Source organism: Mustela putorius, unplaced genomic scaffold, assembly GCF_011764305.1.
Source record: "Mustela putorius furo isolate JIRA1106 unplaced genomic scaffold, ASM1176430v1.1 tig00003836_pilon_pilon_pilon, whole genome shotgun sequence".
Classification (NCBI taxonomy): Eukaryota; Metazoa; Chordata; class Mammalia; order Carnivora; family Mustelidae; genus Mustela; species Mustela putorius.
The window spans coordinates 39,186,808-39,203,722 of record NW_025421989.1 but is presented as its reverse complement, the minus strand read 5'-3'; the positions used below and the strand labels follow the sequence as shown (position 1 = coordinate 39,203,722).

The following is a 16,915-nucleotide window of genomic DNA, read 5'->3' as shown; positions in this document are numbered from 1 at the left end:
GACCTATAAAAAGAACCACAAATGAAGCCTAAAGCCAGTAGATGGAAGGAAATAATAAAGATAAGAGCAAAAATAAATGATACAGAAATGAGAAACACAACAAAAATCAATGAAACGAGGAGCTGGTTCTTGGAAAAAAAAAAAAAAACAGATAAAATTAATACACCTCTACTCAGACTTATCAAAAAGAAAAGAAAAAGGACCCAAATAAAAACACAAATGAGGCAGGTAAAATAACAACCAACACCATAGAAATACAAACAATTTTAAGACTATTATAATGAAAAACTATATGCCAACAAACTGGACAACCTAGAAGAAATGGATAAATTCCTAGAAACATAAATTACCAAAACTAAAAACAGGAACAGAAAAAAAAGACTGATAACTGGCAAAGAAACAGAATAAATAATCAAAAAACTCCCAAAAAACAAAGGTCCAGAACCAGATGGCTTTTATAGGTGAATTCTACCAAACATTTAAAGAGTTAATACCTATTCTCCTCAAACAATCCCCCACCCCCCAAAGAAAGAAAGAAAAGAAAAGGAAGGAAATCTTCCACATTCATTCTATGAGGGCAGCATTACCCAGATACCAAAATCAGATGAAGACACACACAAAAAACAGAAATACAGGCCAATATTTCCGATGAAAACAGATGCAAAAATCCTCAACAAAACACTAGCAACCCAAATTCAACAATACATTAAAAAAAATCATTCACCAAGATCAAGTGGGATTTATTCCTGGGTTGGAAGGGTGGTTCAATATTTGCAAATCAATCAACGGGATAACATCAACTAACAAGAGAATACGAAAGAACTACAGGATCACTTCAAAAGACACAGAAAAAGCATTTGATAAAGCACAACATCCACTCATGATTTTTTTAAAAAAAAAACATCTCTAAAAAGCAGGTTTAGAGGAATACCTCACTATAACGAAGGCCATACATGAAAAAAAAAAAAAAAACTCACACTTAATATCATACTAAATGGGGAAAAACTAAGAGCTTTATTTCTATAATTAGAATAAGACAGGTATGTCCACTCTCACCACTTTCATTCAACACAGACTGGAAGTCCTACTCACAGGAACCAGACAACAAAAACAAAGGTATCCCAATTGGCAAGGAAGAAGTCAAACATTCGCTATTTGCAGATTACCTGATGTATAGGAAACCTGAAAGAATCCACAAAAAAACTGCCAGAATTGATAAACAAATTCAGTAAAGTTACAGGATAACAAAATCAATGTACAGAAATCTGTTTCATTTCTATACAGCAAACAAATCATTTGAACAACGAAGCAGCAGAAAGAGAAATTAAGGAATCAATCCCACTTACGTCTGCACCCAAAGCAAGATACCTAGGTATAAACCTAACCAAAGAAGTGAAAGACCTGTACTATGAAAACTATAAAACAGCAAAGAAACCGAAGATGACACAAAGAAATGGGAAGACATTCCATGCTCATGTACTGGAAGAACAAAAATTGTTAAAATGCCTATACCACGCAAAGCAATGCACACAATTAAAGCAATCCCTATCAAAACGCCAGCACCATTTTTACAGAGCTAGAACAAACAATCCTAACATTTGCATGGAACCACAAAAGACCCTGAATAACCAGAGCAACCTTGAAAAAGAAAAGCTGGGGCACCTGGGTGGCTCAGTAAGTTAAGCCTCTGCCTTCAGCTCAGGTCATGATCTCGGGGTCCTGGGATCGAGCCCCACATCGGGCTCTCTGCTCAGCAGGGGGCCTGCCCTCCCTTTCTCTCTGCCTGCCTCTCTGCCTGCTTGTGATCTCTCTCTCGTTCTGTCAAATAAATAAATAAAATCTTATAAAAAAAAAAAAACAGCTTAAAAAAAAAAGAAAAGAAAAGCTGAAGGCATCACAATTATAGACTTCAAGATATATTACAAAGCTGCAATAATCAAAACACTATAGTACTGGGACAAAAACAGACACACAGATTAATAGAACAGAACAGAACAGAAAACCCAGAAATGGACCAGTTACATGGCCAATTAATCTTCAACAAAGCAGGAAACAATAGCCACTGGGAAAAAAAAACAGTCTCTTCAACAAATGGAACTGGGAAAACTGAACAACATGCAAAAAAAAAAAAAGGAACTAGGATCATTCTCTTTCATCATATATAAAAATAAACTCAAAGTGGATTAAAGACCTAAAAGTGAGATCTGAAACCATAAAAGTCCTTGAAGAAAGCACAGGCAGTAATTTCTTTGACATCAGCCATAGCAACTTTTTTCTAGATAGGTCTCCTGACGCAAGGGAAAGAAAAGTAAAAATGAGCTATTGGGACTGCAGCAAAACAAAAAGCTCTGCACAGCAAAGGAAACAATCATCAAAACTATAAGGCAACCTACAGAATGGGAGAAGATACTTGCAAAGGACATATCTGGTAAAGGGTTAATATGCAAACTATATAAAGATCTTATACCATAGCCACCCTAAACACAAATAATCCAATTAAAAAATGGGCAGAAGACATGAATAGAAACTTTTCCAATGAAGACATGTAAGTAGCCAAAAGACACACGAAAAGATGCTCAGCATCACTCATCATCAGGGAAATGCAAATCAAAACTACAGTATCACCTCAAACCTGTCAGAATGGCTAAAATCAGCAACACAAGAAACAACAGGTATTGGTAAGGATGTGGTTAAACAGGAAACCTCTTGTACTGGTGGCGGATATGCAAACTGGTGCAGACACTGGAAAACAGTATGGAAGTTCCTCAGGAAGTTAAAAATAGAACTACCCTATGATCTAGTAATTGCACTACTGGGTACTGACCCAAAGAATACAACTAATTCAAAGGGATACATGCGCCCCTGTGTTTATAGCAACATTATCTATAATAGCCGAATTATCAAAACAGCCCAAGTGTGCATCAACTGATGAATGAAGCAGATGTGTGCGTGGGTGTGTGTGTGTGTGTATAATGGAATATTATTCAGCCATAAAAGACAACGAAATCTTGCCATTTGCTATGATGTGGATGGAGCTAGAGAGTATTATGCTAAGTGAAATAAGTGAGTCAGAAAAAGCCAAACACCAGATGATTTCACTCATATGTGGAATTTAAGAAACAAAAGAGCAAAGGCAAACCAAGAAACAGACTTAACCTTAGAAAACAAACTGATAGTTACCAGAAGGAAGGTCGAGGGAATAGGCTAAATAGGTATGGGGATTAAGGAGTGCATCTGTTGTGATGGGCACTGGGTAATGAATGGGAAGTGTTGAATCACTATATCGTACTCTGAAACTAATATCACACTGTATGCTGACTAACTGGAATTTAAATAAAAACATTAAAAAATAACTGATATAACTTTCCAAGAATAATTCTTAATATATTTACTTGGACAGATGACGTTATATGGAGGAACAAAATTAACTTTATTTAGAGAAGGTATGATAATATACACAGAAACCTGAGAATCTGATTTTTAGATCTAGTAAGAAAAGATGTGTGGGAGATGGCAACCCATTAAAATTATCTGTACCTAAACAGACGTACCATATCATCCAGCAATTCCACTTGTCTGTATATTTTCAAAGGAAAGAAAACCGTATCTGAAAACAGATCTCAAAACCACATCTCAAAGAGATATCTGTATTCCCGTGTGCAATGCAGCATTACAGACAACAGCGAAGGTATGGAAACAACGTTTAAGTATCTGTCAAAAGATGGATCAAGAAAAGTGCGCCTAGGTGGCTCAGTTAGTTAAGCATCTGCATTTGGGTCAGTTCATGATCCTGGGGTCCTGGGACTGGACCCCACGAGCTCCCTGCTCAGTGAGGAGTCTCCTTCTCCATGCCCTTTCCCCTTCTTGTACTCCCTCTCTCAAATAAATAAAAATCTTAAAAAAAAAAAAAGATCAAGAAAATGTGATATATAAATATAATGGACTAGTATTTCAGTGTTAAAAAAGGAAATCCTGTCATATACAACAACACGGATAAACGTGGAAGGCATTATGCTACGTGAAATAAGCCAGACAGAGAAAGACAAACAGTGTTTGATATCATATATGTGTAGGACCTCAGGGGAGAGGGCATATATGAGGTGATGGGTGTGTTAATTAACTTGATGGGAGAAAACCTTTCACTATATGTATGTATATCAAATCACACACTGTGCAGTGTATCTTAATTTTATTTGCCAATTACACTTCAATAAAGCTGAAAAATAACCCAAGCCAGATTTATGATGAAATTTAACCAAAAAAATTTTAAAGAAACAAACAAAAAAAATACCCTACACTTGCATTTCTACAATAGGCCTCCTTTTTGTCTTTCAAACATAAATTCAGTACCACAAAGCCACTATAGTTGGTAACACCTCTTTATTAGAATGACCCAGCAACACACATGAACTCCACTCCATCAGCCCCAACTGACTTTTATCACTGGCTCTTTCTCTCCACTCAGGACTCAGCCCAAGTAACTCTTATTCAGAGAGGCCTACCTTAATCACTCCTGTTAAAATTAGTATTCCCTCACTTTTGTCTTAATCATGGTCTTCCTGTATAATCCTATGAAGGTAATGTGAGGACAGGGCCCTCAGGGTTTATAAAGCGATAATAAATTATTTCTACATTTATTAACAGAAGACTTTCTATATAAAGAAACTTTCACTGAACTATTTGGTTACCTAGCAGTAGCCACTAACCATGAATGACTACTTAAATTTACATTTTAAAATTCTATATTCATAAATATAGTCATATAAATCAGCTGTAAGTAACATTCTATAGCTAGGTAGAGAGGGAGGCATTTTTGCTTTTCTTAAATTTTTACCTGAAAATGAACACCCTTGTTGTAAGTACTGGAATAGGGATTTTTCAATCTTTTCATATGCTTACAGTATCATCTTTTGTCATCTAATAATTATATACTCTGCCATAAATTCTGTTCTCATCATTTTGTTTTGTTTAATCTTAACAGGAACTAAAATTTACCAAATGAATGAATCAATGGAGGGAGGGCCCTGTCCCCACAGTACCTTCACAAGATTAAAAGATCAATGCCAACAACTTCTCATCAGAAACAATGAAAGCCAGAAGACAATGGAATATAAATTTCAAAGTGATCAAATAACAAAACAGAATTCCATGACCTGCAAAAACTCTCATTAAAAATAAAGGTGAGGGGCGCCTGGGTGGCTCAGTGGGTTAAAGCCTCTGCCTTCAGCTCAAGTCATGATCCCAGGGTCCTAGGATCGAGCCCTGCATCGTGCTCTCTGCTCAGCGGGGAGCCGGCTTCCTCCTCTCTCTCTGCCTGCCTCTCGGCCTACTTGTGGTCTCTGTCAAATAAATAAATAAAATCTTAAAAAAATAAATAAATAAACAAATAAAGGTGAGAGGGCACCTGGGTGGCTCAACTGGTTAAGCATCTGCCTTCAACTCACGTCATGATCCCAGGGTCCTGGGACAGCGTCCTACCTCAGGCTCCCTGCTCTGCAGGGAGCCTGCTTCTCCCTCTGCCTCTGCCTCTGCATGTCTCATGAATAAATAAATAAAATCTTTAAAAAAATAAATAAAGGGGCACCTGGGTGGCTCAGTGGGTTAAAGCCTCTGCCTTCGGCTCGGGTCACGATCCCAGGGTTGTGGGATCGAGTCCCGCATCAGGATCTCTGCTTAGCAGGGAGCCTGTTTCCTCCTCTCTCTCTCTCTTTCTGCCTGCCTCTCTGCCTACTTGTGATTTCTGTCAAATAAATAAAATCTTTAAAATTTAATAAATAAAGAATTATTTTATTTGTGAGAATGGGGCGCCTGGGAAGCTCAGTCAGTTAAGCACCCAACTCTTGGTTTTGGCTCAGATCGTGATCTCAGGGTCGTGAAATCAAGCCCTATGTCCAACTCCACACTAGGCCTGGAGCCTGCTTCAGATTTCTCTTTCTCCCCCTTGAACCCTCTCCCCCCTCAAAAAACTAAATAAAAAAGTAAAAACTAAAAGTGAGAAAACCTCTGCTTCAGCTAGTAACAGACCAGTAATCTCACTAAGAACTAGAAAATTTTAGGGGAAAAAGAAAATCAGAACTTCTCATTTTGAAGGCAGCAGAGAGCACTGAAGTAGTAACAGAAGGAGCGAAGTCTCCATGGAAAGAACAACTCTGGAGAGGGAGTTGAGTTTTGTAGCCTCTTTAACCTTGGCACCTTTGCTGATTTGGCAAAAATCAGCAGATGGCAAGAGGCTAGGATTAACACTGGCAGGTGAAGACTGATCCGCAAGGTAATGAAATTCTCACATGCATCTTCTCAAGGTGGATAAAATCCCTAGATTAGTAGGGTATCCAAACCTGAGTGTGCATAAAGTCTTACTCAGTGGGCACACACCCATGTGTGTTTTGGGGGGGAAGGAGAGCAGATGAAGTGTCCAGGAATCCTGGCACCCCTGGTACCACTCATAGTAGCCCTGAAACTAAACACACCTTACAAAAATAGATGTACAAATATAACAGTATTTTTCCCCAAAAAGTAGTTTTAAATTTATATTTGGGGTAAACTCTGATTACTTAATATTTTACTCTCATACCAACTTATAATGGATTTTCCATCCCACTGCCAAGAATAAATGTCTATGTGTTACATCTTTTATCACACAACTTAGTAAAATCTTCCATACACAAAACCAAAATGTTCTAAAATTAAACTGAAAAGGCTTTTTCAAGTACAGCAAACATAAAAGGACTGAGATCAAGAGGTGACTCTACTATGCCTTTCAAATGGTGACACATGGAAGGAATATTTTAATCTTAAGAAAAAGTAAAACTAAAACAATGCATTATAACAACTATCTATGAATGTTCTGCAAAAAACTAGGCATTCTACATCAAGAGTTAGGAGAAATCTTAAATATAGTCATTAAAGGCTGCAGATAGTTCAGGTTTGGAGACAAACATATCAAATGAAACTTTCTAATATACAGCAAGTACTGTTTCACTACGTAAAATCTTAATCACATTTAATGCATATAAAATATGTGAAGGAGATAATGCTCAGAATCCCATTAAATTGTATGTATGTCTGACTTCACTTACAATGATACAGGTGATCACTTTTAAGTAAGGTAAGTTAAAACACTTACCTGGGTTTCATATAAGTGGGCAATGTGAAACTGAACTGCAAAGATGATGGAAAAAAAATCAATACCAATATAATAGTGTTTGGGGTAAATTAAGTAATAATATAAAATGTCAAACATAAGCACAATCTACACTATAGAGATTAAATAATGAGACATAACTTTTATTTTTAATAAAACATTATACAAGCAAACACACTAAAGAACATGAACATAAGACGCCACATATGCCACATGTTGGTGGCACTGTTGGTCACTATCAAATTTTGTCAGTATAATTATTACAATTTACATTAAAATCTATAGCAAGTTGACTACACTCCTTACAAAGTTCAAAACTGCAAGATGAAGCAAACAGAGAAAACTCCTATAATCTATGCATTTCAAAACACGGTATTTAAACACTGAGTTCCAAGTCAATAATATAGTAAAGTCAATATTTGATTTAGAAAAAAATATATATATATAAACCAAAGAAAGGCTCTAATTCCTTATACCACATTTCATAACAACATTTATAAAGAAGTCATGAAGCAGGATGATGCTCATAATATCACACAGAGGAAATGAGTTGTTGCATTTCTCTATCAGTTCTTCAGAATTATTTAAAAAAAAAAAAAAGCCAAAAACCACTTAAAAGGCAAGAATAGTAACAGTCCCAAGATGAACAAATATGTCTGGAAAATCAAGTAAGAATATAGTTCAGCTTTTGTTTGCAGCTCTCCATACTTCATCACCAAAGTATGAATGATTCAACAAAAGCCAACAATGAACCAGGAATCAAAACTGGATTCTAGCTACTACAATACTGTTTCATTCTTCAATGACAACTCTTTTTTTTTTTTTTTTAATGTTCTATCTACCTGGATTTCAGGAGTCTGGGAGCCTTTCAAATTTATATGCAAAAATGTTTGTGTGGATCCTTGAAAATAAGTTCCACAGGACTACCATCAAGTATTCACTGCTGAATGCACCATGAACTAACTCTGTCAGTGATTCCTCTAACTGTAAGATGCACCTGGGAAGCCTGTTAAAAATAGAGATTCCTGGGACACCTGGGTAGCTCAGTTGGTTGAGCTGCTGCCTTCAGCTCAGGTCATGATCCCAGCGTCCTGGGATCGAGTCCCACATCGGGCTCCTTGCTCGGCAGGGAGTCTGCTTCTCCCTCTGTCTCTGCCTGCCATTCTGTCTGCCTGTGCTCGCTCTCTCTCTGACAAATAAATAAAATCTTAAAAAAAAAAAAATAGAGATTCCTGAGATTATGATTCAGTGTGCCTGGAACATGCCCTGCAAAGTCGCCTTTTTAATCAGTTCTGCAACAGACTCTTATACCTGTTCCCTAGACTAATATCTGGGAAGAACTAAACTAAGTAACCATAAAGAACAAAACAAATGAAATACTTAATGAACTTTAAAATCAAACATTTTTAGATCAAAAGTAAAACTGCATCTTCCCATAAATAATTGTTAAATATTACACATTAGCTAATCAGAGATGAAGCAAAATAAAAATATCTTTAGAAGATGAAATCAGCTTTTTGTGAACGATGCATAAAAATAATAATAAAAGTTCTACATATATAGATAAACTTGCTGTATCTGTTGAGGGCTTTTCTTATTTTCCATCCCCCTTTTCCAACACAGTTCTCCCTTCAGATTCCAGTTCCAAATTTTACCTCACTACATCAATGGAGAGAGACTGGGTTACAGGTTAAGAGAATGAGAAAGAGATGGAAAACTCTATTCTCATCTTCCCCAATCTTCTTACTTCTCGAATTAATGTGAAAAGGAAGAAAAGAACAGCAACTAGCTAGCATCCTACCATCACCCCAAACTTCCTCCTAGCTCAGTCCCTTGCCCCTCTGTCTAGGGCTTTCCTATGCAATGAATTACTAAATCCAATGTCATCTTTTGTAATGTGAAAACCACTACATATTTAAATCCTTCGAAGTCCTCTTCAAGTGGAACATAACCATACAACTAAGAAAAAACCCCACTTGGCACGTCTCAATTAGAAGAGGAAATGGTTAACAAATATTGCTTTAAAATGTTCTGAAATGAACTTTATTCAGAAATTATACATTATTTTTAGAATGAAAAGAATTAATTAAATCTAGAGGAAACAATTTTATCCCAAGGGGCCATCATATAATAAAGTCTCACCACGCCACGATTCTACTTTTTAAAACACCAACTGTAATTAACCCCTCTTAAAAAGTTCTAGAAGCAGTAAGTATATATACTTACTTTTTAATTGCATCAATGAATTGTGCCATAAGATAAAAATATCTCATATAGACATTTTTTTAAAAGCTTACTTTCCTTTCTATAACCTTCTGATCTTTGCAGTATCACAAGTAATATGTAAGATTTCAAAGAACAGTCAAGGTCTCTGGCATGCACAAATAGGTGATGATGTTAAAAATTCAAAGAGAAATAAGCTTTGCAAAGATAGTAAGAGCCTGGTACTTCAATAGTAATAATACCTGGCTGAAAGTACATCGTCTACATTTGTTAGTGCTCTGTAAGACATCAGCCATTATTGTGGTTATCATGTAATCACACAGAGACAGCCTAAAATAAACTACCCAAATCAACTGAATTATAATGGCCTAATGTCTCTAAATAAAGCACATTCCCTTCCATCACAGTAACCAGCCTTGTAGCACAGAAAGTCCTGAAACCAGGCAAACTCCTCAGTCCTAGGAAAAACAGGATGTTGGTCACCCTCCCTCCTATTTCCTTTCTCAACAACCAACAGAGATAGAGACAGAGTAAACTTAAAGATGTATTCATTATGGTTCAAATCATCCTCTTCATGTTCAACAGGTAGTTTTCTGTCCAACGGTGCTCATTCTACAGATGTAGGTGCTCTCCCCTCAAGCAAGAGCAATGACTTACAACTGAGATTTAACTTCAACAGGACAGAATAAAGTGAGGATGAGGATTTACCAAAATATTTAGTTTGGCATTTATGAAACATCGCTCTGAAGTTATCATTCAAACTGACATATTAGTCAGTTACGAGACTTTGCTTTAAGATACTAGATATAATCAATCAAATGAAAAGGAGCTGTTTTCTCATTCCTATATAATTAAGGAAATATAAATTAACATTTCAGTAAGTTAAATTCTAATCTAATCTCATCTTAGAAACTAAAATATTGCTGCACTTGTTACCTTCCCACCATTTGTTCTGCCAATACACTGATCAGTTTCATTTTAAGAAAACAGAAATCTTTTATGTTTTCTCAGAAAACTGCCTCTAGTAGTAAGAGATAATTGGTCTGGTTTAGATGATGATTTCATTCAAACCAGGTCTTAATTCATGTAATATCAAGTTACATCCTAATTTCTATAGCCTTTTTCATGTACTCCATCATTTTCTTAGGCATTTTTAACACTGACACTACTTTTCACTTAATGGCATTCTCTAGCGTTAGAACATGAGTCACTCAGAGCAAAATACCTAGAATCCTTTGACCTGAAATTTTCATTAAGAATGATTCAATTTTTTATACCCATTTTTCAAGAAAGTTTTAAAGAAATCCAGCTTGAACTCAATGAATATCCTTAAAACTTTTATTGGCTGCTTTATACTAAACATGCCAACACATACTTATTGATAAACACATCATAATCAAACCAAACTGCTTCTGGAAAGAAACACATACAGAAGCAGAAAATAACTGCCTGGGGGAAAAAAGAAAAAAAACAAAAAACAAAAAAACAACAACAAACAAAACAAACAACCCACTGCAGCAGAAGATGTTTTTCACACACATTCCTTTTTAATTAATTGAAAACTGTCGCTTCAAACTTTATATATATGTAAAATTACAATAAAAAACAAAGAATGGATTCATAATTATCAATCATTTTTTTAATACCACACAGCAGGAATCAGTCAGCTAATCACTTAAGAATCTCTGCATATTCATTTTTCCTAAAAGACTGGTAAACCCCATTTTTAATCCCCCAATTCATCTACAATATAATTAATGCACAAATAATCAATTTTGTTCATTAGTACAGACAATTTTAATTCAACAATGCAGTTCACTGGCATATCTATTTTAGACACAAGCTTTTCACAATAATTGGTCTCACATGTTCCATTTGTACAAGTAGCCATGGCAACCAATACAGTTAGATCCAACAATTCGAGAAGAAAAATTACACAGGACCTTATCACTAGCATCACTATCAACATCATCATCATTACTACTATTTGCCATGAGGTGATCTGAATACATGTAGAAAACTATTACTTAAAAATACTTACTTTCAGCATTGGACAAAGTGCAGGGATTGCAGTCAACCAAAGCTAACTGAAAATGCTGCAAGAAGAGATGAGAAAATCAGTGCACTAAATTGAGTCATATAAATGTGTCTTAATTTTCAGGTATAAAAAGTTTAACATAATCATGAAACTACGCTATGCAAATAGAACATACTGGACAACCAACTAGAATCACTTTGTACATTTATTGCTGATAACAGGCTGCTGGGTTACTTTCTTGAGACAGCTGAGAATGTAGAATTAAAAACTTTATCAAATTATCCTATGTATAACTGTTTTTATGAAACTTCAAGTAAACAGTATCAGCTATAGAGCAGTTTAAATAGCTTAATCATTACTTTAAAAACAAAGTAAAAGTTTAATGGTATTAATGTCAGAACACCACTGTTTATCTCAAAATGAGACATGAACTTCAGAAACAAATGAAATATATGACAATATAAGGCTAACACTATCTACCCTTATTGATTCTCCAATAATCATTTTATCTGGTGCTTTAAGATTTTATTTATTTGTTAGAGAGAGAGGGAGAGAGAACAAGCAGGGGGAGGGAAAAGGAGAAGCAGACTCCCCACTGAGCAGGGAGTGTGCTGCAGGGCTTGATCCCAGAATCCTGAGTTCATGACCCTAGTCGAAGGCAGATGCTTAACCAACTAAGCCACCCAGGGGCCCCTGTACATGGTGCCTTTTAAAACTACTTGAAATAGTACCAGGAATGCATCAAATAGCCTATCTTGAAGTTCATCTATGAAATATAATTATCTTTTTAGAATGCACCTACTATTCTTTGTGTAGGCAATATTAAACCACTAACTTTACAATATCCATGTATAATAACATCATTATCAGCCTCACCAAAAAAATACATGTATAACACTAATTTCTAAGAATACAAATCACAATCAAGAACACGGAGTAACATTTGACATCTACTTTATCAACATTAAACCTAGTATATAAACTAAGAAAAAAAAAGAAACAAGTACTAGAGTTGGTATAAAATCCTTAGGATTAAAAAAAAGTACATCTCTCTGAACTCTTCTAAAAATTATTTCCATACATGTATATTCAAATTTTCTGAGTCCCTACAAGATTTTAGCATTAAAAGTAATAACCACCCAGAGTGTAAACCCATTTCAAAAAATTGACCACAGGGGTGCCTGGATGGCTCAGTGGGTTAAAGCCTCTGCCTTTGGCTCAGGTCATTTTGGCTCAGGTCATGATCCCAGGGTCCTGGGATTGAGCCCCGCATCGGAGTCTCTGCTCATCGGGGAGCCTGCTTCCTCCTCTCTCTCTCTGCCTGCCTCTCTGCCTACTTGTGATCTCTGTCAAATAAATAAATAAAAATCTTTAAAAAAAAAAAAAAGTTGACCACAATAAGCTCACTCCTATCCACAATCCAAATAGCTAAATAGTTGTATTTTTTATAACTACTGGACAAACTGAAAAAGACTTTATCAAGAGAAAGAATGATTAGCAAGTTTTCAGTACTGTATTTCAATACAGAATGAACAAAACTGCACTTGGTCAACGAGAACCCTCAATTAACAAAAATAAACTAATGTCAGCTACCGGTGTTAAAGTAAAAGGAAGGTTAGAAGGAACTGTTTGGTATGAACACAGTAGCTATCATATTCCTTCACAAATGTGTTATGTGCAAGCATGAGGCTGGCCTACATTTGCAGTACTCTTTAAAATTTAAGGGCTGTAATATTCTGAATGGGAAAACCACTAACAAAATGACTATGACCCTTAAGTAGTAAATATTTAATTCATTTAACAAATGTTTGTCAAGTTATCTATAATGCCCTTAGGACAATGCAGGCACTAGAAATACAATGGTCAACGAAACAAAAGTGAAACTTATTTGGCATGGCTGACTAAGTTAAAAAAAATAATTCCAACATCTGAACACTTTAAGAACTGCTTTTATTAAAAAGAAACAAAACAACAAAGAACTGCATTTATTCTGCCTTGGCCTACTAAGCAGACTGTATATACGCTCAAACAACCCTTTAATGTGCTATCACAGCAACAGAAACCAGACTATTTAACTGAGTATTTGTATACTTGAATCAAATATAACACTGTGTATCAACTCTATCTCAATAAAGAAAATAAAAAGTGAGCATTATGAAAGCAAAGCTTGCTTTATAACCACTTGCCTTCCCCTGGGCAAAAACAGCAGCACAGTAGCCACACATTTAGATTGTACTACACTTCTGAGTCTAATTTATCCCATCGGCATACATAAAGAAGAGAAGACACTTTTCCTAACTGAGCCATCAAAGGATACAAACTGACCTGCAAAGAAAGACTTCAAGATGGCAGTATTTAAGTTTTACCATTACAAAGACATGTCACAAAAAGCAGAGAGATGCATAATTCGAATTGCCTAGACTACACTTCATCTATCAATATGCAAAGCCCTGCAATGAAACCTGGCAGAAGCAATTCTGGACCATGTTATATGTAAGTATTAATCAATCTTAAAAGCACCAATGAAGCCAGTGATGTACCTTTTCAAATCCACAACATCATGAAATATTGAGTATTTCCAAACAGTGACAATATAGAAAAATTACCTGGCAACAGAAATATATTCAAAAACATACATGTGAAAATGAAGGAACTTATAGAATAATTACTAAGTATAAGAAACTAAGAAAAGCCACATAAAACTACCCCATAAAAAGAAAAACAATGATACACTTCCAATAAACTGAAGGGAAATGAAAGACTGGGGTGGGGAGAACATGACCTCAGAGTTTCTTTTTCATATCTAAACCAGATGTAAAATAGATATACCTATTAACATATAAGCCAGCAGAAATGACTATCAATTATAATAATCAGCCCTGAGATCTGAAAATACCATGGTAAAATATCCAGCACCCATCCGTGCAAACCAACAGAAGAATCTAAGAAACACCTGCACCTCGCACGGAAATACTTCAGTAATGAAACTGACTACTGCTGTGTGGAATAGTTATCATGCGGTAGAGGCTTCTGCAGTTCAAAGACTATATACAAACCTCAAGGCAGAAAACATTCTACAGAAAATTAATTTCCAAGCAAGATTTACCTAACATATTTTTTTAATGTTATGGCAATTTTCTTTTTATAGAGCACTTCTGGTCCAATTTAACAAAAAGGATCTATTCATAAAAATTTCTGTTGACATCTTAATTACCAAAGTCACCTTTTGTTTTAAAAGCTTTTGATTTGTTCAATATTTCAAAATAACTTCATAGCATTTTGCTTTATATAGATTAAGGAACCTGATTTCTAACTGGAGGAGGACAATCTATATTCATGTAATTAACACATAAAACTGAGATTTCAAGACTTTCTTTTCAAATTGTTTAAGAGTTCTAGCTGTATAGTCTGTGATTATCTCACAAATCTTTTCAATTGTAGAACCCTTCAACTATATTCCCAATCCTGAAGACAAGCAGTGATAAAACTTTTTTTGTGGTAATTAACAAATTACTTATGTGTGTGTAAGTTATTAAAATTTATAAGTTATTAAAATTTAGAGCAATGTTTGGATTCGAGATTCAATCTTGGATGTTCTGACTCAGTGGGCTAGGGATAACAAAAAAAAAGCTTCTACGAGTTACTCCTATGCACAATCAGGGTTAAATGCCACTATTTTAGTTTTTAAATTGTGTACTTGCTCCCCAAAACTTTACTTCAGACTATGCAGATGAGGTGGGTGTAGTCGATACTGTCGTCTCTATTTAATTAGTGTAGACACAGTCTTTTAGAAGTTTAAGACAATTCCATAATGTAACCCAAAGGGTGTAAATGAGGGAAAAAAGAAAAGAGGTACTTCAGGCTGAGGAAACAAGTTATTTTTACACAACACTTACGAAAGAGGGTTTTATGGATCATTTTAAGAAAGAAGAGGGAAGAGAGGTTGTGTACTCTTCCAAGTCAAGTGGTTCTTTTCCTTTTCATTGTTACAGATTGCCACAATGAATTAAAACCAACAACTTCATTCCTAAACCTAATAGTCTATGATAAATGGATGAGACTAGGGAAAGGTCCTGGGATGTGATAGTACTTCAAGGATTCGGTCTCTGAAAGTGAGATACAGAACTAGAAGCAGAAAGTTCTGGTAGGGTGTTATGAGTCATACTGCTGGATAAGCTGATCTGGTTGAGGTTCTTTCAAAGCCCTCAAACTCAAGTTCTTCTGATTCTCTGTAATACAAGATTATTACGACTGTTTTGAAGAGAAACTCTACTGCATGCCAGTAACTAATAGCTAATGGATCCTGGCAATCTTCAGTTAAAAAAGAAGTCTCCAATCTGGAGTCCTCTAAAAGTATCCTTAACAAGGAAGTAAAAGAAAAGACACCGTATACTGAAGATGTTCAAAATCTTATTTTCTTTTCACAGTCCTTCTTTATGGCTCCAGACTTCTGTCGGTCTATACAACATCTGACATGCCTCAGGTACTTCCATCTCAACTACTCCCAAAGGACTTATTGCCACTCAGAGTCTTTCCACCTCCCAATCCCAAAACCTGCTGCTACTTTATCACTTACTTTAGTTAACAGAAAAATGAATTAAGTCAATAAATGAGGAATTTGTTTCCACACTGAATCAGTTAATAAATTAACCCTTATGATCTACTGAATGTATTACCTCTCATTCATCCATCCATCCACTGAGAACCCATTTATCCCATGGATCTTGCTCATCTTTTTTTCCTGTTAACAGTGTCCTCCTACCTAGTCTCCCAACTCATTTCTATCATGCTTTACGAAAGGTATAAAATTGACTAGAAATTTTAAAACACTGGTTCTAGTATGTGTCTAATACTGTGTATAAAAATGATCAGAATACAGGATGACTTGTTTCCTAAGCTCTTAAAATCAAGCAGTGTACAATCAATCTGTTTTCACATCAAAATTAAGACTGATATTTACACCAGTAACAAATACAAAGCGAACATGATATATATTTTATAAAGGGGATAAAATGTTGTTTTGGAACATAACCTCTATTTTTAATGTGGCATTAGACACACTGAATATTTCACAAAGTTGCATTTGAAGACCAAAATATTTACACCATAAATTTAAATAGTTATGGGTAAATACCAAAAATAAACACATTTTGATTAGAAATGATTTCTTATAGTTAAAATATATTTGAGGAGATAAAACTGAACAGGGAAACCTGGACTCACCCTAACTCTTCCATATCAGAGAAAGGTGACTGCACATCTATGAGCAGTCATGTCCTTTTCAAACATGCATTTTTGAGCTTACACTTAAAGCAAATATGTACTAGAACTCAAGGCAGAAGTAAGTAGCAAATGGAAAAATGAAACTGGGCAGGCAATGTGAAGTGGAGAAAGCATTATGTGGTGGCTAGATAAACCAATTAGGAGATCAACTCATAGTAGAGAATAGTATTTAGGAAAGATTAAAAGGAAAAGTACAAGTTAAAGAGTATAGGAAAAAGGAATAAACAGGG

The 16,915-nt window shown here is 35.4% G+C and overlaps 1 protein-coding gene across 13 annotated transcripts in view; it reads right to left on the bottom strand.

The window, feature by feature from the left end:
• Window positions 1–16,915, bottom strand: part of KDM6A (lysine demethylase 6A) — a 203,804-nt gene that overhangs the window by 71,269 nt on the left and 115,620 nt on the right. For all 13 annotated transcript variants that reach the window (XR_006609506.1, XM_045089484.1, XM_045089481.1 and 10 more), the window contains exons 7-8: window positions 11,406–11,460; window positions 7,124–7,158 (exon numbers count right to left, since the gene is read on the bottom strand). Coding sequence is in view for 12 of the 13 variants with exons in the window: in XM_045089484.1 (XP_044945419.1) it covers window positions 7,124–7,158; window positions 11,406–11,460 (90 nt within the window). In the remaining variant the exon portion in view is untranslated. The remainder of the gene's footprint in view (window positions 1–7,123; window positions 7,159–11,405; window positions 11,461–16,915) is intronic.